The sequence below is a fragment of the Amblyraja radiata genome, chromosome 32, assembly GCF_010909765.2.
Source record: "Amblyraja radiata isolate CabotCenter1 chromosome 32, sAmbRad1.1.pri, whole genome shotgun sequence".
In the NCBI taxonomy this organism is placed as follows: Eukaryota; Metazoa; Chordata; class Chondrichthyes; order Rajiformes; family Rajidae; genus Amblyraja; species Amblyraja radiata.
In genome coordinates this window covers 16,749,351-16,775,318 of record NC_045987.1, presented here as the reverse complement: position 1 = coordinate 16,775,318, position 25,968 = coordinate 16,749,351, and the positions used below count along the sequence as shown (strand labels likewise).

At 42.5% G+C, this 25,968-nt stretch overlaps 1 protein-coding gene and 1 long non-coding RNA gene across 2 annotated transcripts in view; one reads left to right on the top strand and one right to left on the bottom strand.

Annotated features, from left to right (window-relative positions):
* cacna1b (calcium voltage-gated channel subunit alpha1 B) overlaps positions 1–25,968 on the top strand; it is a 499,280-nt gene that overhangs the window by 428,769 nt on the left and 44,543 nt on the right. Inside the window, exons 36-40 of the mRNA XM_033049244.1 lie at positions 4,654–4,659; positions 11,262–11,378; positions 15,875–15,940; positions 16,236–16,327; positions 20,326–20,476. Coding sequence (XP_032905135.1) covers positions 4,654–4,659; positions 11,262–11,378; positions 15,875–15,940; positions 16,236–16,327; positions 20,326–20,476 — 432 coding nt within the window. The remainder of the gene's footprint in view (positions 1–4,653; positions 4,660–11,261; positions 11,379–15,874; positions 15,941–16,235; positions 16,328–20,325; positions 20,477–25,968) is intronic.
* On the bottom strand, positions 904–13,501 carry LOC116990999. Its single transcript, XR_004416680.1, has 3 exons — positions 13,405–13,501; positions 12,828–12,832; positions 904–913 (listed from the first exon to the last, which is right to left on the bottom strand). It is a non-coding gene; the product is annotated as an uncharacterized LOC116990999 (long non-coding RNA).

Below are 25,968 nucleotides of genomic sequence, written 5' to 3'. Positions count from 1 at the left end.
GAGATTGCCATTTAATTTCTTCGCCAAGAGTTAGGATCTCAAATCCGTTTCAATGCTGGATTTGCGCCACAAAAGCACCAAGAATTAGGCTTCGGGTGGAGTTATTATCCACTTTGCTCAAAGGGAATCTGAAAAGACCTCCTCCTCGGGATCTGGCCCATGGCTTGTTCAAGAGAGCTTGCCACTGTTTCAGATTGATACACGGAACACATCAGAAAAGGCTCCAGATGGTTTGATGCTGTCGAGGTCCTCACCCACAACAAAGCCCTGGGGCTCACCACGATTAAGTGGAATGCACCAAGCGCTGTAAACAAAATGCTGCAAATTGTTGTTGCTGGTATTAGTGAACGAACATTAATATGCTTTTTGCAAGACTCCTCACTTGATGATGCAGAAGAATTCGATCGAATTTTTGTCAATCAACATTTTCAATTGTAATTTCCAGCTTCAGTTTGTTGGTTGATGTTGCCCTTATTTGAAGGGGAAGGTTGTTTTCTTGCGGTTTGTTTTATCCCAGGTTAAGTTTGATCTCAGTGGGTGTTGGCCTCTGGTCCACAGAGCTTGGATTTTGATCATTTTGAATCAATGGTGCACAGCCATGGCTTAGTTCGAACTACAATACATTTTGAAAATCATTGACACAATAGTTCTTGTCCTCATGCCAATCTGAAAACAATAGTTTAAAGCTGAAGGCAATTGATAACGAACCATTTCCTGGACTTGGACTCGCCAGGGAGCTGCTTAACTGGTAACACCGCAGTGTTTTGTCAGCATGTTTCCACAAAACAGATCGATATTTGTTGGTATAATTTGCTTCCGGCCTGACTGCCAGTTGGGAGCTGTCCAGATGCTCCAGCCAATTCCCAGTCTGTACTTGGTGAGTACTGAATGCCCGAGTCTCTGCAGAAGAGGCCTCAGTGTGGAGCAGCAGCGCTGGAAACCGATTATATGGAAGGGTAAAGAGCAAGCATTTTCCACCCTGGTTGTGCACCTAGGTACCTGCATCACAAAGGATGTGCTGACCTGCCTGTAGCAAGTCGCCTCCACATTATCGGTGAACACTGCATCTTTTTTCATTGACAAAAAGTTGTCATATCATTCCTTACTATTTTTTTGTTTATAATTTTTTTACACGATCACAATTACAAAGCACTGCCTAAATATTAACTGCTTGCGCCCTTAGCAGTCCCTTGCTGTTGGTGTCTATGGTGGGTCATCATCTTGTTTAGCTGTTTAGCGCCTTAGGGCCCACCTAATTTAATTAATACCCTCGATTGCTTTAACTTCAGTCATCTTTTTATAATCTTAAATATTCTAAAAATGTACAATTATAATTGTTAACTTTTTAGAGATACCGTCACAAAAACAATAACAGCATCAGTGATAATAATCACGTCATTTAATTACAGAGCCAGGGATACATCCCCACACTATAAATCTTTTTAACATCAGCGGGCAAAGCGTGGTCACTGTAAATGAACGATTTTGTCAAGTCAAGTCAAGTCACATTTATTTATATGGCACATTTAAAAAACAACTCTCGTTGGCCAAAGTGCTAAAGAATAAGAATAGTATAAACAAACAAAACTACATACATATATACATATAGCCCTCTCTCAGATTTTGCTCACACTGAGTCTTTATACATTAGGCAAACTAGGTCAAACTGTGAAGAAGGTGAAAGCTCTCAGATAAGACTGGAGGGAGCTCCATGAAACCGCCACAGGAACGTGAATGTTTCTCCTGCGGAACGCAGGCTGGGACGGGAGGTTACTCCTCCCCCAGGTCCTACCCAGAGATGAGGCCACAGAGCCATCAGATGTCAGTCAGCAATCACATGGAGGCGTCATGGGTACCTGTTCTTCCTCTGGGGTGTCACACGTGGTGTGGGCAGAATGGACAAAAAGGAAGAAAAAAAACAAACGAAACTAACACCTTGCCAAGTAATAAAAATAAATAAGGAAAGGGCAACACAGAGGCTACCATACAGCTTCAGCAACCTGAGTTCAGTCCTGACCTCGGGTGCTGTCTATGCTGAGTTTAATGTTCTCCCTGTGTCAGTGTGTGTTTCCGCTGGATGCTCTGGTTTCCTCCCACGTTGCAAAGGTGTTTGGGTTGTGAGGTTCATTGACTGCTGCAAACTTCCCCGAATACATTAGGTGAGTAGTAAACTATCACCTTCTTCACAGTCGGGGTTGTTGATGGGAGAATAGGCAAGAAGGAAAAATTACTTGGGGATGGGATTTCTTTGTGAGACAGAACAGACTCAATGGGTCAAAATGGATTCCTACCTGGGATGGAAAAGCCAAAACTGTTGAAAAAAGCAATCGGCAACTAAGAGAGAGGTGCTTTTGTTTGACACCCCTCGTCTTCACGTTTTGGCATCTTTTTGTTCTTGATTTGTATTGCAACTTGTCTTTCTTGCAGTTTAACAGGTAAAATTGCTGACGTTAATCTAAAGGCATCTTTATTTTAAGCGAGGTCAAATCAACATATGCCAGATCACTTGAACATTATTTTTTGCACGTTCTGATAAATGGGCAACAAAATAGGCTGTCCATCAGATGACCCAGCTCCCTGTTATATGTAGACAAAAGTGCTGGAGAAACTCAGTGGGTGCAACAGCATCTATGGAGCAAAGGAAAAGATATTATGTTATATGTGTTGCTTCAATCATTAATGTTTGATATGGTTCACTAACATGACTTGAAGTTAAAGTATTTCCTGATTTTTGTTTTTTGCATCAAACCTACAGTACATGGAATCTGTATTGTTTATTAATCAGAAGTAAATGATAAACAATACATTTATATTCATGAAATCAAAACCACATTTATTCTAATGTTTGTTGGTACATTTCTTTTGGTGCCACAATTCTCCATTCAATTACGTTGAATAATCATTTATGACTGACAATTAGTTGGAAACAGATTGAAATTAGATTATTTTATTTCGTCGTCCCTTTCATTAAGAGCTACTTTGTATGAGGGTTACATTTATTTTTTAATTAAAACAATTCCCGTCCTTTTTTGGAGGCACTTCCAAGAGATGGCATGCAGTTTATTAGTGTGGGGAGGGCAGGCAAGACCACCTCCGACTTGGCCATAGATCATGAGCAACAGTGATCTTTGACTCTGGTAGCATCACAGTCAACGCTAACTTAATATCAATGCCCCGAGGACTGGACTTTGGTCATTGTAAGTAAAACACAAGGTGCTGGAGTAAATCAGCGGGTCAGGCAGCATCTCTGGAGCATAGGGATAGGTAACGTTTTGGGCTGTGACCCTTCTTCACACTGATTGTAGTAGGGAGGGGAAAGCTGCAAAAAGAGGTGGGGCTGGGACAAAGCCTGACAAGTGAAAGGTGGATACAGGTGAGGGGGGAAGAGGGGGAGGGGGTTGGTTGGCAGATGGATGACCAAAGGCGAGAGAAGAAAAGGAGTGTCAGATAAGGAGAGGAGGGGTGAAACGTAAAGCCAGGTGGAGGGATGTAGGTAGAAGGGGATGGGGTAGAGGCTGGAAGAAGGGTGGACGGAAATGCGGGTGAGATAGTGGGAAAAGTGGGTGTGACTGGGATGGATGGGTGGGGGGAACAGGAAAGAGAGGGGAAGTGGGGTGGAATTGTAGAGCTCAATGTTTATACCGTTGAGCTTGTCAAGGGTTTCCACCTCCCCATTCTCTTTTTGGAATTCATCTTAACGCAATTCTGCTGAGTGAGCAGGCTATGTTTTGAGGGGCTCGCTCCAGGGACAGAGCTTCACTGGGAGAAAGGCAGATTGACAAATGGAGTCAGAGAGCTTTCTTGTTTTCCACTAACTTAGACATCGTCAAAACTGTTGACCTTTCTGCCCTGTTCCTGAGCAGTCAAGCCAAGCCAAGCCCAGCCCAGCCCAGCCCAGCCCAGCTCAGCCCAGCCCAGCCCAGCCGCTGAATGATATTTTCCGTCCATAACAGTGTACTGCCAAATAAATGTAGACTTCAATACATGTAATGTAAAATAGATTACTCCAACATTGCCCCGGTTGTAATAAGGGTTAGTGATTTAATGTGCCCTCAGTGCAGTAATATAATTACTTGGATAAAAAGTGCAATGAGGAGTCTTGTACCTCAATAAAAAAATAAATCTTTTTATTGATGTGCTTGAAATACTATAAATTGTTAAAAAAAAAACCCGATATGATTTTCGGACCTGCGAGCTTTATGCATTGTGTCTATTCAACTATAAAATTGCCATTCATCATCGTATGTTGCCATGGTTGAATAAAAATTGTCGCTCCTTAATTTGCTATTGATTTCATCCTGGTAACTCTCACATATGTCCACCTTCTGATTGTTTACGAGGTTGTGTGTTTAGCATGGCATTAAAGGTCGTGAGCTCTAACACTGACGTGCTGGACGGTGATCTGACTCGGGTGGCATTGTGCTTTGTTTCACCAGGTTTGGTTTTGCTCATCTGATTTCTCACCTCCTCTTGTTTTTTGTTCTTATTTTCTCCAACGGTCTGCCGAATCACGCCATCCAATCAACACACAAAACGAAAACCATGTATCCGTCTGTATGTGTCCTGCACCTGCTGCTCACATTCCACACAAATCAACAATCTTTCTTTGCATATTGCCAACATCAATCACCCATGATCAACATCAACATGTAGAAACTGGTTGGTTTCATCGATTTATGAAATCTTTTGATTGCAATTGCTTTGCTTTTTAATTTGCCATTCTTTTTGACTTGGTGCTAACAAAAAGAAGTGAAGGTTGTTCGTTTTGTTGCCATGTTCTGAGGTGCAAGAGTGCGTGTGGCATCCATTTTAGCAGTTCCAACTTTGCAAGCATATTGGCCCGTTTCAGAGCATTTGGTTAGTGGAGACTTTGAGCTGTTCCCTGAAACCTCCTACTTTAATTTCAATAAAAATGTCATTAAAAATGGGAGTAAAAAAACAAAGACAAAGAGTGTCAGAAAGAGAAATGGACAAATGTATTTGCCTTACAGGAGACCTCCCTAATTGTAGCAAATCATTCACTTTCAAGTGATCAGATTAGTGATTTGAATTAACCTTTTTTATTTTGTATTAACTTTAGATAATTTTTAACTAGGTAATTGGGTTGATTTTATTTCAGAAAAGGTTGGATTGCAGGAGGTACAGAGTGTGTTGCAGATGTAGAGGTTGCTCATACATTAACTTTTGTAGTTTAACTGACTGCCCTGCCTGAACTGCTCACTTCAATTCCGCTCAATCATATCCATCTCCCTGAATAGTTCTCCTGTTGGTTTTTATTCATACCAGCTCCTGAGAGACAATTACTCCAGAGAAACACTGGGAAAATTCAAATGAGATGAGGTGCTTCAGATTTGACATGATCATCCCTTACAACGGAAAGAAGAATTCGGAGATGTTGCATCTTTTTATCAACTTAATTCAAAGCAGATAAACTCACAACTCTTGTCAGAAATACCGATCAATTAAAATAGTGGCACAGTGGTAGAGCTGCTGTCTTACAGAGCCAGAGATACAGGTTCGATCCTTTCTAAAGTTGCTGTCTGTGCGGAGTTTGTACGTTCTCCCTGTTACTACATTTATTTTCTCCAGCTGCTCCAGTTTCCTCTCACATTCCAAAGATGTGCGAGTTTGTAGGTTAATTGGCTTCTGTAAATTGCCCCGAGTGTGCGGGATATAGAACTAGTCATAGAGTGACATATTGTGGAAACAGGCCCTTTGACCCAACTTGCCCACACCGGCCAACATGTCCCAGCTACACTCGTCCCACCTGCCTGCTTTTGGTCCATATCCCTCCAAACATGTCCTATCCATGGACTTGTCTGTTTCTTAAACGTTGGGATAGTCCCAGCCTCAGCGACCTCCTCTGGTTGCTTGTTCCACAAAAGTTACCCCTCAGATTTCTATTAAATATTTCCCCTTCACCTTGAACCTATGTCCTCTGGTCCTCGATTCCCCTTCACTGGACAAGAGATTCTGTTCATCTAGCCGATCTATTCCTCTCATGATTTTATACACCTTTTTAAGATCACCCCTCATTCTCCTGCGCTCCAAGGAATAGAGACCCAGCCTGCTCAACCTCTCCCTATAGCTCAGACCCTCTAGTCCTGGCAATTTCCTCGTAAATCATTTCTGAACCCTTTCAAGCTTGACATTATCTTTCCTATAACATGGTGCCCAGAACTGAACACAATACTCTAAATGCGGTCTCACCAACGTCTTATACAACTGCAACATGACCTCCCAACTTCTATACTCAATACTCTGACTGATGAAGGCCAATGTGCCAAAAGACATTTTCACCACCTTATCTACCTGCGACTCGACCTTCAAGGAACCATGCACCTGCGCTCCGAATGTACGGGTAGAGTACGGGTAAACGATAGGTAGTTTATGGGCCATTGTGCATGGGTAATCGATGGTTAGCATGGTCTTGGTGGGTCGAAGGGTATGTTTCCATGCTGTATCTCAAAACTAAAGAACAAGTCTCAGCCCGAGCGGCAGAGCCCTGGTGTCGTGTTTAAATATCAAACAGAACTAAAATAGATGCCGAGTTTAAAGGAGGCCAGTGAAGAAGCAGCCTCTGGACCTCTCATGTAACTGAGGGTTTACTAATGCACAGATGCTTGCCTGGAGACAAGCAATATCCTCAAATAATGTTTCCTAAATCATGTTTCTGTCAAATGTCATGGTGTTATACAGCATGGAATCGGGCCCTTCAGCCCATCTAACCCATACAGCCCATCAGCCATCAAGTCCTTAGGACATTCATCCTTGAGAGGCAAAAATTAGGTCCAAGCCTTGAATGCGAGATCAAGTGTAATGTGTTCTCCAGTGGTTCCATCTCCCAGCCACTCAACCACTGGCCCAGGGTGTATGAGGGCAACATGGCAGTGCCACTGGCAGAGCCCCAGAGGCCCTGGTTTAATCCCGACACCCAGTGCTGTCTGTGTGGCGTTTGAAAGTCCTCCCCGTGACTGCGTGGATTTCCTCCGGATACTCCGGATTCCTCATACAACCCAATGACGTGCGATTCGGAAAGTTAATTGGCCATTGGAAATTGCCCCCAGTGTAAATGGCTGGCAGCGACTGGTAGGGAGTTGATGGGGATATGGGGGGAATGAAATGCAATTATTATAGGATTAATGTAGTTAGATGGCTGATGGGCTGGGTGGGCTGAAGGGCCTGTTTCTCTGCTGCATAACTCCATGACATGGGATCTAAAATGCAATGGATGGCTGCAAGTGAAGAGCAGGACTGGATAGTTGGACTAACATTAAGATCAGAAAGTTCTTGGATAATTTTTCATTCCTCACCCTCACAACATGATCTATCTCATGAGGTAGTTTTAGCCTCTACTATGAGAGGCAGGAATGAGGCCCAGGCCTTGAATGAGAGAGAGAGAGAGAGAGAGAGAGAGAGAGAGACACACAAAATTCTGAGTAACTTAGTGGGTCAGGCAGCATCTCTGGAGAAAAGTAATAGGTGACGTATCGGGTTTGAACCCTCCCTCAGATTGAGAACCTTTCTTGAATGAGAGATCAGACGTGATGTGTTCTCCAGTGGCTCCATCTCACAGCCACTCAACCAATGGCCCAGGAGCAGCACAGTGGTGCAACTAGCAGAGCTGCTGCCCCATGGCTCCAGAGCCATTGGTTCAATCCTCAGGAGGCAGTTTTAGCCTGAACTTTCACTGGCCATTAACATATCCAATTAGGCAAAATAAAAAAGAATGAGCTGACTTTTCCGAAATTCTGCAGGCATTTCCGAGGGTAATAAAGGATGTAAAATCTGTCTCAGTCCATTAACGAGCTTAGCATTTCCCCAAAGGGGCTGGGGGCTCTGTGTGGGGATGGACTATAATTACATGGATCCAATTGCCTGCGGTGGAGCAAGTGATGATTAGGGAACTCCTGTCCCAAGCCGACAGACAATTGTCCCCAAGCTCTGACATGGTCTACCTCAATCAGACATGCCTTCTGGATCTCTCATCTGAAAACATTATTTAATTCTGGGATTGACACAGTTTTCTTGTCACCAACCTTTGTTGGTGACAAGATTTAACATTTGACATTTACTGAAATTAGCATTGATTTAGCTGCTGCCGTTAGATGCCCTTTTAATTCCGGTCACAGATTTCAGCTGAAAGTATAATTATATTTCAAATTCCCTAATGTAAATGGAGAGAGATATATTCCCACTCGAACTCACAACATCAAATTGTATTTTTCCACGATCTTCCATTTCCCCCTTGCCGAAAAATGAACTGAAAGGTTCCAATCTCCCATTCGGGAGTTGACAATGAAACGCCATCATGGGCACTTTGTGCAACCTCCTTTCCCCGAATCTCTGCAAATCCTTTCCAACAATTCCCCCCCGTCCATCCATGGCAGGATCCAACCCAAACCAGCCAACTGTTGCGAATCTCTCCTTCATTACAAAGAGAGGGGTGCGGGTAGAGAATACTGGATCCATTCTGAAGTCAGATTCCTTTCTCTGCATTCCATTCACACCCCAAATATTAAAATAAGCAAAAACTCAGATCTGCGAAAAACAGGAGAGAATGCCCTAAATCTAAACCTGTTTTCGAAGGAGTGCTGGTAACCACAAGTGTGATTCAACTGTGCCTTCTAGAATCTAGTGCTGCCGATGGGAACTTTATTCAAGAAGAAAGTAAAACTGTTAAAAAGCACGAGAAGCTGGAAGTCTGCTTGACATAGGCAGCAATTCTATTTAGTTAAAACTAAATAATTTATTTGGATCTTTGCAATATCTGGTGAATTGACCATAGAGTTCTAGACTAGCAAAGCTCAGTCTAAAAGTTGACTTAAGCTGGTCAAACAAACTTTAAATATAAATAAAGAATTTTGAGGGTTCAAAAATTCCTGTCAGAACACAGGCAATGTGTGCTTGATGTCCCAGGTAGAAGAACTGCATAATTATTTGCATTGGATATGTTCAGGATTTAGTTTATATGGGAGAAAGCAGAGTCTAAGTTATGAAGGAACAAAGTGTCATCCTCGGTTTTTTGGTATTGAATTACTCCAGTCACTCTGGGATATGGGTAATAATCAGGTAGGTAGCAGGTAACTCAACATGCAGTCTCCACGTGTCTTGGTTTAGAGATGTGTCCTCCAGGAGACTTTTTGCGCGACACAAAATAAGTCCCCAATGCAATATTTGTCAATAGGAACCAAAATTAAAGTGGGACGAGCCCAACTAACCAAAATCCCACACAATACAATACAATACAATTAGTAGTCATATAACAATAACTATAGCAACAATAACAATATTTACTGCACAATAAACAACAAAAATGCAATGCAATAAACTAAGATTATAATAACTATCATTGAGCCTTTATGAAGTGTGCATGGTTGTCACATTTTTGTTTTGTGGTTCATTTAACTTTGCCAGTCCAGTCCTCTTCCCATTTTTCTTGCAGTTCAGGCAGATGTAATCACCCCAGTGTTGCTGCCGCTTCATTCCTTCGAACAAAATAGTTGCTCATATTTTGACGAAGTAGTTCCTGTTTTGCTGTAAAATGTGACAAAGACCATTTTCACCCACGCAACAGGTCTTTAAATGCTGATCTGGAAGTTTAACGTCTGTCAAACTCTGCTTTAAGTGCATTGACATGATTCTCTGAGACTTTGGTTGACATGAAAGAGCTCAAAGCAGCCTATGGTGTTTCGTCCTATAATTCAATGATGTTTTTATACCAGCAATTCTATAATGCCAAACTAATCGCAACTAGTTCTTTGATACTACCTACGTTGGCATAATCTGTAAATACATTTAATTATTCCCTGATTACAAATTGGTTTCTGCATCAATTGGATTTAGAATTTTTTTTGCCAAGTTAGTCCATCCCCTTCCTGCAGGCATAGGCAACCTTGGGTTGGTGTATGTGATGTATACTGCTGCCACAGTGGCACAGCGGTAGAGTTGCTGCCTTACAGCACATGTAGTGCCGGAGACCCGTGTTTGATCCCAACTACGGGTGCTGTCTATATGGAGCTTATACGTTCTCTCGTGGGGTTTTTCCGAGATCTTCGGTTTCCTCCCATGCTCCAAAGAGGAGTTGATTGATGGTGATTTATAGGTTAATTAGCTTGGTGTAAGTGTAAATTGTCCCTAGTGTGTAGGATAGTGTTAATGTGCGGGGATCACGGGTCGATGATGACTCGGTGGGCCGAATGGCCTGTTTCCGTGCTGTATCTCTAAACTAAACTAGAACAGGCACTTGAGTTTCACCAAATGCTCTGTCACCGGTAGCATGCTGGCTGCCAAGGGAACATAGTCACTCACTTCTACCATCTGAAATTCAACTTTTCCAGACAATTTCATGCCTTTGTCTTCAAAATCCATCTCATTTCATGGACCAACGATACGATTGTGAGCTAAACTAGTATTTCTGTCAGTTCACCTACACAAGAGGTCTGTAATTTACTTACTGCTTTCAAACGTTAAACTGGGGCTAAATTTGCCAGAAATATTATCTCCATTCTCCAGGATTGCAAGGGAGTGTCTTCAGAGACCTCAGTAAGGAGATGCCTATTCGCACTTGCACCATTCGTGAACTGCAACGATGCAATGTTATGAATTGTTCTGTACTCCAGTTTGCGACAATGTGTTAATTTCCCATTGGTGTAATGGCCAGATGACGAGCAGTCTAGCATTCATCATCAGAAATCAAAATTTAACGTCTGGATAAAAGTGGAGGGTAAAAGTGAGGTCTAATGTTTGTAGGATTATTAATAACATTTAGGGGAAAAAATCCTGCTTTTAGCATCACTGCGTAAACTGTTAATATCGTCCATAATTATGTGAATATGCCATTAACACTTAATCTACATATGTAAATTGCAAAAATTACTCTTGACTTAGAATAGGCATTGGAATATGCCTAAGGCATGTGCTAATGTTTCTTCCTGTTTTAACACTGACACTAATGCATTCTGTAAATTTTCGAATTGCCCTTAACGTGGTCTTGTGACATCAATTGAAAAGGAAACTTTTGTCCAAATTACAGCCATTTAGGAGAGTGTTGAAAAGGAAATTTTAAAAAATTGGTTGGTCATCTGCATTTAACCTCTGGAAATTAACCAATTCAGATAACATTTTCATTTAATGAGTAGATACTGCAAATAGAACATCACGTTGTGTGTTCCTTTAAAGGATATTAGATTATGACCAGTGTAACGTCACGGTTCTGAGTGTTGTTGGATATTATATCTCATGCATTTTCCTTTTGCCAGCATAACTTTATCAATCTCAGCTTTCTACGGTTATTCAGAGCAGCACGACTCATCAAGCTCCTCCGCCAGGGATACACCATCCGTATTCTGCTCTGGACATTTGTGCAATCTTTTAAGGTGCGTCTCAGAATATTGGGGGCAACCAGAAACTAATCAGCAGTGCACCTCTCCTTGAGGGATAGCATTTAGAATAACATGCATGGAGACGCGCGTAAACCTAGCAATGGGTTGCAGTGAAGGAATGGGGTGGGGTCAAGGGGTCCAAATGACAATAAATTGAATTGTATTGTATTGTATTGTATTGTAATTGTTTCATTTCTCACTATTGCCCCATTATTGTCTTACCGCTGACTGGTAAGCACGCAACAAAAGCTTTTCACTGTACCTCTATACACGTGACAATCAACTTAATTTGTTCCATTTCTCAATACCTTTATTAGTTCCGGTTCTCTGTAACTTTATATTTTAAAGTTAATCATTTGGTGTTTAACCACACTCAATACTGTTTTGCCCTGAAGTGCCTCTTATTGTGTGATTGCACCACCTATTGGTTAGTAGCTGCAGTTTGGGCCAGTACGAGGAGAATTAACGAGTATCCATGGTGGCTTTTTAAGTGACTTGAACTTTTTGCCAAAACTTCCAATTGTTTGATATTATTTGACAGGAGGCGAATGGATATTTCAAACCCTTTCATTTAATGAGTGTAAAATAGCAGGTTGTCATGTAAATATCACAACTTGAGCAATCAGATCTTTAAGAAATTGACTGTGTCATTCCACATAGGGAATCTCAGTGAGGCATGGTCACCATTACCAACCTCTTGTTCAGAACAAAAGGAAAACATAATGAACCAAGGGGGATGCTAATCCTTGTCAGTTGCACCTCGCGATTCATGCTTTCCAAAGCAATTCTCAGCAGCAGATCTAGTCATGTAGTCATAGACCTATACAGCACAGGAACTGGTTCTTTGGCCCATCCTGTCCATGCTGACCAAATTGGCTAGAAACATTTACCTGCAATGATAGCAACAAAATGCTGGAGTAACTCAGAGGGTCATGCAGTATGCCTGAAGAAAATAGATAGGTGACATTTCAGGTGAGGACCCTTCTTCAGACTGACTGTAGTGGTGGCAGGGGGAGGAGAAGTGCAGCAGAACAACTGCAAGCGAGCAAAACACTAGGACAAATTTGGGTTGGCAAGTGAGGACCTCGGGCAAGGAGGTTCCCTGATAGGCTTACTGTTGGCCAGAGATGGTGTGATCCCAAGAGAGATACATCTTTGCGATCTGTGGAACTGGTTAATTGACTTAGTGGGGGATGGGAGAGGGAGTCTACCATGGTCTACTAGAACTCCTGGTTGCTAACCACTTTAACTTCCCTTCCCATTCCCACGATGGCCTTTATGTCCTGGACCAGCTCCACTGTCAAAGAAATTGGAGGAACAGCATCTCATATCTTGCTTGGGCAGCTTACAACCTAGCAATATTAACATTGAATTCTCTAATTGTAACTAACTTCTACATACACCTCCCTCCGCTTCTACTCCCACACCCCCTCCTCCCCCCACCCCTCCTTTCCCCCTTCCCCCACCCCCTTTTCTTCACTAAACATCAGTTAACTAGTCACAATGATGTATCCTTCTTGAGATCTCACTGTCTCCAGCCAATAATTGGCCAATCAGGGAACCCCTACCACTACAATGAGTCTGAAGAATGATCCCGACCCGAAACGGCCCCTATCCATTTTTCTCCAGAGATGTTGCCTGACTGGCTCAATTACTCAAGCATTTTGTGTCTAACTTTGGTATAAACCAACATAGAAAACATAGAAGATAGGTGCAGGAGAAGGCCATTCGGCCCTTCGAGCCAGCACCGCCATCTGCAGATCCTTTTTATTACATTATACCATTTATCTGCATTTGGTTCCTTCCTATCCATATATATCTGTCCAAATGTCTTTTAAAAGTCATAATTGATTCTGCTTCTGTAGTTTTCTCGGGCATCTCATTCCAAATACAGTGTACCCTCTTAGTGAAAAAGTTGCCCCTAAGTTGCCCCCCCCCCCCTCACTTTAAGCGTCACGCCTTCTAATTTTAGAATGTTTTACCCTGGGAAAAAGACTGTGAGCGTTCACTTTATCCGTACATGATCTTTTACACCTCAGTAAGCTCACACCACAGCCTCCTCCACTCCAAAGAAAAAGGTCCCAGATTATCCATCCTCTCCCTATCATTCAGGCCCACAAGCCAGGTAACATCCTGCTGAAATGTGTGGGAAGGAACTGCAGATGTCGGCTTACACCGAAGATAGACACAGAATGCTGGAGTAACTCAGTAGGTCAGTATTTTGGAGGAAAAGAATAGGTGACATTTCTTCAGATTCCAAAGTCTGAAGAAGGGTTCCAACCTGAAACGTCACCTATTCATTTTCTCCAGAGATGCTGCCTGACCTGCTGAGTTGCTCCAGCATTTGGTGTCTATCTAACATCCTGTTAAATCTCTTCTGCACCCTTTCCAACTTAGACATTTGGCAGTATTGAATTTCTCTGTAATTACGATGGATAATTCTAACTAAAGTTCACAAAATGAACAAATAATCGGACTGTGGGTATAGCCCATTCCCAGTGGAGACTTGGATTTAAAATCCACTTCAGCTGATGCTTATTTTCTCAAATGAAATCAAACAAAATGTCAAGTTCCTTCTTCACGTTGATATTAGTTGCGATACAAGAAAGAAATACTGCTATTAAATATCCCTGATACTTTTCCATGTTTGCTTTTATTCTCGCAAGAGTGAATCGGATTTTGGCATTATTGGTGTTTTGCCCAGATAAGTATTGAAAAAAATGTAAAAATCCTCGGACTGAGGTGGGCAGAATGATGTAAAGAAACATTCTTGCATTAGATCAAACCGAATCTAATGTTGGTTTATGGCTTTATGTAAAATCCTGACTGCGTTAACTTGGCATGCATGAATATCCGAGTATAAATGTCAGAGAATATAAACACAAGTGGTGGTTTAAATGGATTGTTCAGTGCAATCTTTAAGCAAGAGTGTAAGTGCTTCTTATCTTGTGGATGTTTCAGCTGCTGAAGTACACTTGCTGGAATTATTGTTCAGTTGCATTCAGCACCATTCCAGAAAAGCACACTGGAGATGTGGAGATGTTTACACACAGGGGGAGAGGCATGAACATAGCTAGAAAATAAAAAGACGGCCATTGAAACTGAGGCGCAAAGAAATGTCTTCTCTCAGAGGGGAGGGAGTCTCCGCATTCGCTGCCATCAAGGGTGGTGGAAACCAGATTGTTAGATATATTTAGGGTGAAGATAGGCAAGTATTTGAAAGACTCATGAATTGAGGGCCATGGGGAACTAGCACTGAAAAGGAGTAGACTGGCGCTCATCATATTGAACAGTGGGGCAGGCGTGATGGGCTAGGAGCCTTGTGGTACTCTTGTTCTCTTATGCAGTCAACGCAGCAGGAAAATAAGAAAGAGCTGGCAATGAATTTAAACTTGGTGTTAATTGGGAACTCACTAATTTTCTGTAGATTTAGATTGATTACAATGTTCTGCAATAGTTCACCAACAACTTGTTTGGTGGTCAGAGGAATTGGCGTTAGCATTAATGTCCTGGGCAGAGCACATTGGGTTTGTTGAGAATTGGGAGCGGGAGTCCGGCCAAATTGGTTCTTGCGCTTTGGCCGGAGACTGGGGTTCGATCCTGACCACGGGAACTGTCTGTATGGAGTTTGTTCGTTCTCCCCGTGACTGCATGAGTTTTCCCGGGTGCTCCTATATCCTCCCACACTCCGAAGAAGTCAAGGTTTGTAGGTTTATTTGGCTTCTGTAATTTGTAAATTGTCCATGGTGTTTAGGATCGTGTTAATGTACGGGGATCGGTGGTTGGCGCAGGCTCGACGGGATGAAGGACCTGTTTGTGCTAATCTAAGATATTAGTGTATGATACCCATTGATCGCAGCCTTGGGCATATATGCTGAGTTTCTCAATCAACACATTTCTAAATGGTTAACAGCTCATCCTGAGATTAGTCACACCCCCACTCTTTCTCTCCCCCCCCAACCCCACACCAGTTCTGACTTCTCCAGTTTAAGAAAACAGCCTGTCAACATACACCCTGACAATCCATCCCAAGGTTGTGAACGAAGAGAAACACACAAAAAGCTGGAGTAACTCAGCGGGACAGGCAGCATCTCTGGAGAGAACGAACGGGTGACATTTCGGGTCGAGACCCTTATTCAGACTAAAGGTCACGGGCAAGGGAAACGAGAGATATAGACGATGATGTAGAGAATAAAGAACAATAAATGAAAGATATGCAAAAATGTTACAATGATAAAGGAAACATTGTTAGCTGTTTGTTGGGGAAAAACGAGAAGCTGGTGCGACTTGGGTGGGGGAGGGATAGAGAGAGGAAAAGTTGTGCATGTCTGACTGAGATCACCTGGCACTCTAAATCTGAGTTGGTTAAAGGCCAATCTTGATTAATTTCTGCTTGGAAAAACTCCTCATCACCGAAGCACAATGTAATAATGCAGATGTTCACCGGGATCCTGTTTTTCACTGTGGCTTATTTTACATTTCTTTTGCAGGCATTACCGTATGTTTGTCTACTGATTGCAATGCTGTTTTTCATCTATGCTATTATTGGAATGCAGGTCAGTGCAGTTACTATCGTTAAAAGCTCTACTCAGGTTTATTGCAAAGAGAAGGATGATGATTGCAGTCAAATCTACAAAAATCTGAAGCAATATTCATTTCACCTGCCGCCATATTTCATATAAATTAACTGGCACAACTGCAAAGCGAAATATTTAATGACCATTTCTCGTTAAGTAACATTACAAACGACAAAACTATTTCGCTTTTTCGAATAAAACCATATAAACGCAAATTAATGCAATTAAATCAAAGGCATCGCTTTCATGAAAATATTTGTTTTGTCTTTTCAAGGTATTTGGCAACATTGCGCTGGATGATGATAGTGCAATTAATCGTCACAACAATTTTAGGACCTTCCTACAAGCAGTAATGCTTTTATTCAGGTAAAATAATCGAAAATAAGATATGTTGCTTTGTAAGATAGTTCCCAAATACCAGGGCAGTTGCGACCAGTGTTAACTCCAGCTTATGTTAAATTGTTCCAAAAACATGATCTTTCTGATCAGTCCCAACATATGAATTGCAGCACCTGAGAATTGTCAACAGTGTTGATGTGAATGTACTAATTATTACTAAGATTTCCTGGTGGTTTTTTTTATTGAGAGTCTGAGGTAAAAGGAATGGAGATCAACATGGTTGATGAGACAAAAAAAAGACCAGGCAAATGGTGGCACAAGAAACAGCAGGATGCTGGAATCCTGATCAATACACAAAGTGCTGGAGGAACTCAATGAGTCAGGCAGCATTGTTGGAGGGAATGGACAGATGAGGGGCCCTCTTCAGACAGGTGGATCCAATCCAGGGGCAATTAGGAATCAACCGTGAATGCCAGTGGTATTCACAAGCTGAGAGCGAACAGTGTGTGCAGGGGTAAGGCAAGCAGTGGCTGATGTTCCCATCTATATTTAGCACCAGGGAGCAAAAATGATTGCTGCCACATTAACGTTTCATTTAACCAGCAGTGAAGTAGGATCAGACAACAATTCTGACTTATTAAGTTATGGATTCCCAAGTCTAAGCTTGTTGTGATGTCCAGCATCATGGGAATCCATAATTCAATAGGTCAGATTTGGAGGATCAGCCACTGGTTATTGTACAGGAAGAGAAGCAGAAAATAGTGGGACCATGCTACATATCAGGCAGAAATTGTGGATAGAGAACCAAATAATAATACATGGTGGAAAATCGAAGGTACACAAAAATACTGGAGAAACTCAGCGGGAAACTCAGCGAAACCTCGGCCCCAAACGTTGCCTATTTCCTTCGCTCCATAGATGCTGCTGCACCCGCTGAGTTTCTCCAGCATTTGTGTCTACCTCAGATAATAGTATAGGTCAGCAATCAATCAATTAGAGGATAGACACAAAAAACTGGAGTAACTCAGCGGGACAGGCAGCATCTCTGGAGAGAAGGAATGGGAGACCCTTCTGTGATCATGCAGCAGATTGTGTGTTACTTCAGATTCCAGTCTCCAATAATTTAAATCAGAGGCCTTTCGTCAGAAAACAAAAAAAGAACATTGAACTGAAACATAGATCCTGTTTCACTCTCCTTAGATGCTGTTTAACTGCTGGGTATTTCTAACATGAATTTGATTTTAGATTTTTGGCTTCAGTAGTTTGTACAATTGTTGCACAGAATGATGATTTCAGAGGCATTTAAATTGTGTACAGAGAACTCTGATGAGCTGAGTGATTTAACAGCCTGCCAAAATTTTCCATAGTTAATTCTCTGCAATATTCTGGAGCAGAGCTCCAGGTGCAGATGGGAAATATGAAGGAACAATCATGTTGGAAACTCTTGCTATGGCAGGTCAACTAGACCCAACCATTTGAAGTGATGGATCTTTTGAGAGTAAAGCCCCTGTCCCACTTTCACGACCTAATTGGCGACCTCTGTCAAGTTTGCCCTTGGCTCATACTCGCAGCATGGTCGCCACGAGGTCGTAGGAGGTCTTCGTAACCCTTCCTCATGCTTGTGAGTGGTCTCCGCGTACTCGTGGCCTCAAGTAGGTCGCGGCGTTTTTTCCAGCCTGATAAAAAATGGAAAGTCTGGCATGGAAAAAATTGATACTTTTTACTCGTGATAGTAGTCGTAGGTCGGTAACTGGCCCGAGAAAAAAAATGCAAACATGACATCATTTTATCATGTGATCATTTTCCACTCGTAGCTAGTCATAGTTGGTATTAGGTGTGGAAGACTGAGGTCGAGGTGGGTCGTAGGAGGTCGTAAATATAGTCATAGGAGGTCGTGGGAGGTTTTTTACTTTGGCGAGTCAACACGACCTTGACATTTTTTTCAACTCATCTAGGGTCTTCTAAACTCGTGGATTAGGCCGTCCAAGTGGGACAGGCCCTTTAGTAATATCTACAATTAGTTTTTAAAGTGCTATCTGAATTTATGCTTCTCCAAAGCATATGACGTAGTTTCATTTTATTCTGCCAGGCCTTTAACAAGTCTAAAATAGCTGAAGCTCTGCTCGCATGCAAAGTTATTGCATTATCAAAACACAAACTGCTTGCACATCTCAATATCAAAAGAAATTGAAGTTGCCAATTTTCTAATTGTTTTTCATGGGATTCATTAATACACTTGACAGGTTCTTGAAAATAGAAGGGAGAATTCACACCAGGTTTCAAATTCCACTTCTTGTACATCGCCTCCAATCCTACATTTGCAATTGGATATATTCCCAACAAAGTTTAAAGTGAGAACATCCAACTTCTTGAGTCATAGAGTCATAGAGTGATACAGTGGGGAAACAGGCCCTTCGGCGAGAGGCCTCCAGTCCAAGGCCTTTATAGCGGTCCACACCGGCCAACATGTCCCAGCTACAGTAGCCCCACCTGCCTGCGCTTAGTCCATATCCCTCCAAACCTGTCCTATCCACGTACCCGTCTAACTGTTTCTTAAATGCTGGGATAATCCCAGCCTGAACTACCTCCTCTGGCAGCTTGTTCCATACACCCACCACCCTTTGTGTTTCTTGCTTTCAATTGGTTCATTTTCTGGACACGCAGGGAAACTATGCCCCTCAGCAGAAGATCCAAAATGCATGGAATAAGGACAAGTTGACAAAAAGAGCCAAAAGTGATCGGAGAAAGTGGTTGAGGTGTGGGTTGTATTTCTGGGGGTAGCTGAGGGTGGATGGGGCAGTAAGCTAGGTCCAGTTGTAGTCTGCAAAGGACAACTGGATGAGTATTTGAAGGAAGAAAATGCAATGAAGTAGGACTAGACAAATCACTCTTGAAAACAGAAGTACATACTCTGTGAGTTGTAGGGGATAACTCCAGGTTAGAATGTGGGTGACTGAATTGTCAGTGTGGTTCCCTTGTTGTTGAGCCAGCCAACACCAGGCAGCTCCCTTGTTGGTAAGATGAGTCCCTCAGCTCAAATCTCCCGGCCCTTTTACTAGTGCTGGCACTCACCACTCTGTGACTGTCAGCTCCTCTAAGATTGTTTGTTGAGTGGCGAGAGGCCTCCAGCCCCCGAGTCCAAGGCCTTTATAGCGGCCTCAGGCAGTCAACTGGCAGGGTGACAGGGGGTTATGGGGAGAAGGCAGGAGAATGGGGTTAGGAAGGAGAGATAGATCAGTCATGATTGAATGGTGGAGAAGACTCAATGGGCCGAATGGCCCAATTCTGCTCCTATCACTTATGACCTTATGGCAGAGGGTAAGGTGATGCACTAGAACTACTGTAGGGGTGATCACTGATCGGCGCATACACAGTGGGCTGAAGGGCCTGTTTTCACGCTGTATCTCTAAACTAAACTGAACTAACTCAGCAATTTGATTCACCTTAATCCCACGAATTAGTTCTGCTCAAGTACATCTTCAGGTGCCTTTTGAACGATCCTGTGAAATCTGCTTCCACTGTCTATTCAAGTTCCGCATTCCAGATTTAATTTGCCTTGTCTATGTGGGTCTGGGAGTCGGGGCCAACACTGTCTTCATTTCCTTCCTGCTCCTTTTATTTTGACTCTCTGACTTCTGGCTACAGACCAGAAAAGGAAGCAGACTCCATCCACTGCCCTTTCAAAGCCCTCCATAGTTTGGAATATCTCTGTTGGGTCCCCCTTATACTTCAAATAGATTAGTCTTGGAATCTCCAGCCCTTCCTTGTAACTGGAGTTGCTCATCCTTGGTAAAAACATCTCGCTCCCTGCCCCTAGACTTTGACATCCTTCCTTACGTGCGGCAGGACATTAATGGTTGGATTAATTTGATATTATAAAGCTGGATGAAAATTAATTGCTGCCACATTGTTCACATGAAGCAGTGGAAAAAGCTAAGCTTTGGTACTTCCAGATAAATAATACTGAGGGGGAAAAAAATGCAGCTATATATTAACAATATTTCAAATGTATCTTTTATCTGCAGGAGTGCCACTGGTGAAGGCTGGCAAGAAATAATGCTGGCATGTTTGAGTAAAAGCCCATGTGATCCTCGTTCGGGCATAGACAGAGACGAGTGTGGAAGCGATTTTGCCTATTTCTACTTCGTGTCCTTCATTTTCCTTTGTTCTTTCCTGGTAGGTAAATTTTCGTAACACCAAATTAATCACTTGAGCATAAATAGCTCTTGACTTGATTGCAAGCTTACGCCCTATTCAACGCAATGTTTTGTCCTTCAAGAGAGGTAGTACAATCACTCTCTTCAACTTAAGGTAGACACAAAATCACAATCACAATACTTTATTAGCCAAGTATTTTCATGCGTTGATGGGCCTGTTTCCATGCTCAATAAATTCATGACAGTTCAGTGGTCAGGCAGCATCGCTGGAAAGATGGAATGGGTGACGTTTCGGGTCGAGACCCTTCAACCTTCGGTTTAAACCAGCATCTGCAGTTCCTTCCTACGCATACTCTCTTCAACCTGCTCGCTAATGTATGGGCACCTCGTCAACGACTGCACCACACTTCTGCAGGGAAGTTTAAATGAAAATGAGGATTTTCACTGGGGAACTGCATTGTGTAGAAAGGCGGAACTTAAAACGTTTTCATAAGTTCAAGCCCTGATGTAGTTCTTTCATCCTCTTTTTCAACACAGATGACTCTCCTCGTCTAGACACTTGCAGTTAAAAGTGACTGCAAATCTAAACATAATTGCTCATTTAGAGAGCCTGCGCTTCTCCCTTTGCTCTTTGCAGTTAGAAGTGTGGCTACCTTTGGTGTGAGCATTATGACAGATTGTCCGTGTAATATAACAAGAAGGATGAGGGTACTCAGAAACCAATATTAGTGACTTGTGAGGAATTGGTGAATGGTTTGAATTGATTTATTATTAACACTGATTTATTAAAAACACTGGGACTTCCAAGGGTAAAATAACCAACCTGCAAAATAGCGTTAAAACCTTTTTTTATGTGCATTAACATTTGTAAAGACTAACAAAAACTGCCAGGACTATTGTGGTCATCTTCATAACAGCATAGATAGAAGAGTTGCAAATTAAATTGGAAACCTTCAGCCAGTAGATCCAATATCATTGGATGTACTGTAACTAATGAATCACTCACTCATTCAAGCATTCTTTAAAATGCTGGAATGTGCAATCTGACCAAACTGGTCAAACTATGTATAAGGTAGACAAAAATGCTGGAGAAACTCAGCGAGTGAGGCAGCATATGTGGAGGGAAGGAAATAGGTAACGTTTCGGGTTGAAACCCTTCTTCAGACTGATGTGAGGGTGGGGGGCGGGAAGAAGAAAGGAAGAGGAGGAGCCAGTGGGCTGAGGGAGAGCTGAGAAGGGGAGGAGAAAGTAGGGACTATCTGAAATTAGAGAAATTCTCTAATTTCCTTACTTTCCCCTCCCCTTCTCAGCCCACTGGCTCCTTCTCTTCCTTTCTCCTTCCCACCCCCACCCTCACATCAGTCTGAAGAAGGGTTTCGACCCAAAACTTTGCCTATTTTCTTGGCTCCACAGATGCTGCCTCACCCGCTGAGTTTCTCCAGCATCTTTGCCTACCTTCGATTTTCCAGCATCTGCAGTTCCATATTAAACAAACTATGTACAAGTTTACTTCTTTCAAGCTAAACTGGGGCACAAACTTTTTTATAGTTCACAGATGTGATGCGTCATACTTAATATTAAATAAGGAAATATGATAATCCGGTAGTTCCTATTGTGTTAGCAGCAACAAGCAAGCAGGGAATGGTCATTCTACAAACTAATTATTGAATTTGGTGCCCCCTAGAACCATGTGTTTAAACATGAGCTGTCAGTGTCATTTTTATCGGGATGGCATTGGAGTTGTCCTTTTCTATTAAATAATAATAATGGATGGGATTTATATAGCGCCTTTCTAATACTCAAGGCGCTTTACATCGCATTATTCATTCACTCCTCAGTCACACTCGGTGGTGGTAAGCTACTTCTGTAGCCACAGCTGCCCTGGGGCAGACTGACGGAAGCGTGGCTGCCAATCTGCGCCTACGGCCCCTCCGACCACCACCAATCACTCACACACATTCACACACAGGCAAAGGTGGGTGAAGTGTCTTGAGTCCCAGCACAGCCAATGGAGAGCAAAGTAAAAGGGGGAAAGTGCTACGTACATTTTCAGTAACTTCACTAAAAATCAGGACGAAGGTCTAACTGGTGCCTGAGGCAGCAGCAATCAGTTTTACTCAATTAGACAAAATCAAAATGACCCCGAATAGGTTGGGAACATCAAGGCCAGGATGGTTTCATTCATCGTTCACCCATCATATGGAGACAGGGAAGAGGTAAGACCAAAGCCTCCAAAAAAATATCAAACAGAGAGCAGAGTGGAGACACAAGGAACTGCAGATGCTGGTTTATGAAAAAGACTCAAAGTGCTGGAGTACTCAAAGTGCTCAACGGGTCAAGCAGCATCACTGGAGAACGTGGATAGGTGACGTTTCAGGTTGGGAACCTTCTTCAGACAGATTGGTCCCAACCCGAAACGTCACCGATCCATGTTCTCCAGAGATGTTGCTTGACCCTCTGAGTTACTCCAGAACTCTGTGTCCTTTGATTTCAGGGTAGAACTGTGATGTCCAGACCTGGTGATCCAATCCCTCTGTGTGCCATGTGTGCACTGTGCAAGTGAAAAGAGCAGCAAATTTATAGAAAACAGAGATCCTCTAACCTAATGGAAGAAGATCGAGTCTTAGAAGCAAAGAGTTGACATTAATATATTTAATGTGGAGCATAATTTAATGAAAATCTCAGCCAGCTGTGTCCAATTTTTTGAAGTAAGCATTTTACCCGCTACATTGATGAAAGACAGAATGTTAAGAATTAGACTTAAAAGCTCTGGGCATCACGTTTATTACTTTTGTTAGTGAATCTGAAATAGATTTAAAACAGCTTTAAAAACACAATTTATGTTAGACCATTAGCTACAAGCATCCCTGGTTTAAGAGGAAAAAGCACAGCAGATAGTTTTTAGGAGGATATAATTTTTTTTTCAACAAGGAATGTTCTTATTGTTCCGTGATGTATGATCAGGTAAATGTTACTATGCTGACCTAATGAATTTGCAGAAACCTGTTTAAAAAGGCTACATGAGCTGCTCCAGGGACCTCTGCAGTTAGGTATGCTCGTTCCAGGGACCTCTGCCGTTAGGCATGCTCCACCAGCGATCCTTGCACATTAACACTACCCTACACACACTAGTGGCAATTTACACTTATACCAAGCCAATTTACCTCCAAACCTGCACGTCTTTGGAGTGTGGGAGGAAACCGAAGATCTCGGAGGAAACCCACGCGGTCACGGGGAGAACGTACAAACTCTGTACAGCCAGCACCCGTAGTTGGGATCGAACCCGGGTCTTTGGCGCTGCAAGTGCTGTAAGGCAGCAACTCTACTGCTGTGCCACCCTGCAAATAGTCGTGGACTAGAAATGATCACATCAGCAAATGAACGTAGAACAAAACCACACCAAGAACAGGCCCTTCAGCCCACATTAAACTATGCCAACCATGGAATCAAATGGAATACTTTACTGTCACATGTGACAAGGCCCAGTGAAATCCTTTGCTTGCATACCCCAGGTGGACAACTAGCGGCCATCTACGCTGCTGACAAAGTCTCATAGTACGCCGGCTTCTTCTTTGTTCTTCAAAGGCGATTATGCTAACTTTGTACCATGCCTCATGAAGCCCAATTGTTCCTATCAAATCACTGACCAGCAAACTTGCACAGCAAACCTCTGTAGGCCAATCACCCAGGGATTGCCCCAATTAACCCACGCCATATCTAGATAGTCAATGCTGAGTGCAAGACCTCCATCATTAGGTTGGAAAAACATCGTTATCGCACGTCAGCTGTTATACAGAGGTGCGACTAATTCTTGGGAATAAAGCAGAAGTTAAAGTTATCCAATCTGTTACAGCATCAAAGACCTTTTGTTCGTTCCGTGACCCTGGCACCAGCTAAAGCTCTTCAGCCCAGGTGCATTTGCTTCTCATTGCAATGACCTTTATCATGCATGTAAACACTTTGATGTGGTGCAGATGTATCTTCAGGAGGAACAGATGTAAGCTTATCCATTTGGAGGCCCATTCCGCAGGACTGACTTTGTAGTAAATCAAAATAAGTCCTTGCAAAACATCTTATTTAGTCACACACAGTGAAGTTGCGTTGCTTTCGGGATATGAAAATAGCATCTTATTTTGATTCATCAACGTTATCTTGCGGCCGTCCCTGCGAAATCCAAGATCAAGAATGGACTTTTCACCCATTATATTTATGACGCATGAATGCAAATGGGTTCAGAGAGGGAGGAAGAAACTCTACTTTCCTCAGCATTAAAAGATGTACGTGCGTTCCCTCAGTAAAATCTATATGCTTTGTTTATTAAACAATTATTAGAATAAGTAGACATTTTAAAAAAAAGGATGAATGTTGGCACCAAATAGTCATGAATCATTTTACACAGATCGACATTCTTCATAGATTCTTACCCCTTGATAAATGGCATTACATAGCTTACCACCAATAAATCCAAACTATTGTATTTAATAATGAGTTCCTCCTTAATCAAGACAGAGAGATATGGCCCTGTCGCACGGTACGAGTTCATTCCAAGAGCTCTCCCGAAGTAAAAAAAAATCAAACTCGTGGTAAGCACGGAGAATGAACGTAGCGGGTACGTCGGAGCTCTGGGACGTCTCTTTGCGGCTCGTATCGCTATCGGCAGGTACTCGGGAAGACTCGCTAACGGCAGGTAAGCTCGGGAAGACTCGTGAAGATTTTTCAACATGTTGAAAAATGTCCATGAGAGCCTCGAGTACCGACGAGCGGCCATTACCGTAAATCTCCGAGTTCGAATCAGGGCAAACTCGGGAGAGCTCTTGGAATGAACTCGTACCGTGGGATAGGGCTCTTAATGTTTCACTTCTAGGTGTAATGAATGGATACATTGCAAAAATTCACCAAGACTGTGGCAGATGTGTGTTTTATCCACTGACTGGTGATCTCACAGTTTGCAGGACTTTATTGTTCATTTCTGTTACAGGGCTTGAACATATTAATTGGCTTAGCTTGAAATTCGTGGCTTCCAAAATAAAATAGAGTCCAAAACAAAATGCTGGAGTAACTCAGCGGGTCAGGCAGCATCTCTGGAAAAAATGGATAGATGACGTTTTGAATGGAGGACCTTCTTCAGACTATCCATTTTCTCAGACTGACTCACTGAGTTACTCCAGCATTTTGGGTCTATCTTTAGTATAAATTAGCATCTGCAGTGCCTTTTTATTACATCGAGTCTAAAACAGCATTTCATTGTGATTGAAGTTGATGATAACTGGCAAACCAATGGTTGTTTCTGGACCCTGCCATGAGCAGCAATTTCAAAGGAAGTGCTCTCGGTGAGTGAGATATGGTCAGGCCAGTGCCTTCCACAGCAATGGGTTAACTGCTTTGTGTATTCCTCTGTCAATGCTGATCACCAGCTGGTCACTGCACAGTGTGCTGACAGGATCTCCTAATCAAGTCATTGAAACAGAATACTCATATCAAGTGCTTTTTTCCCCTCAAGCTCCGGTTTCC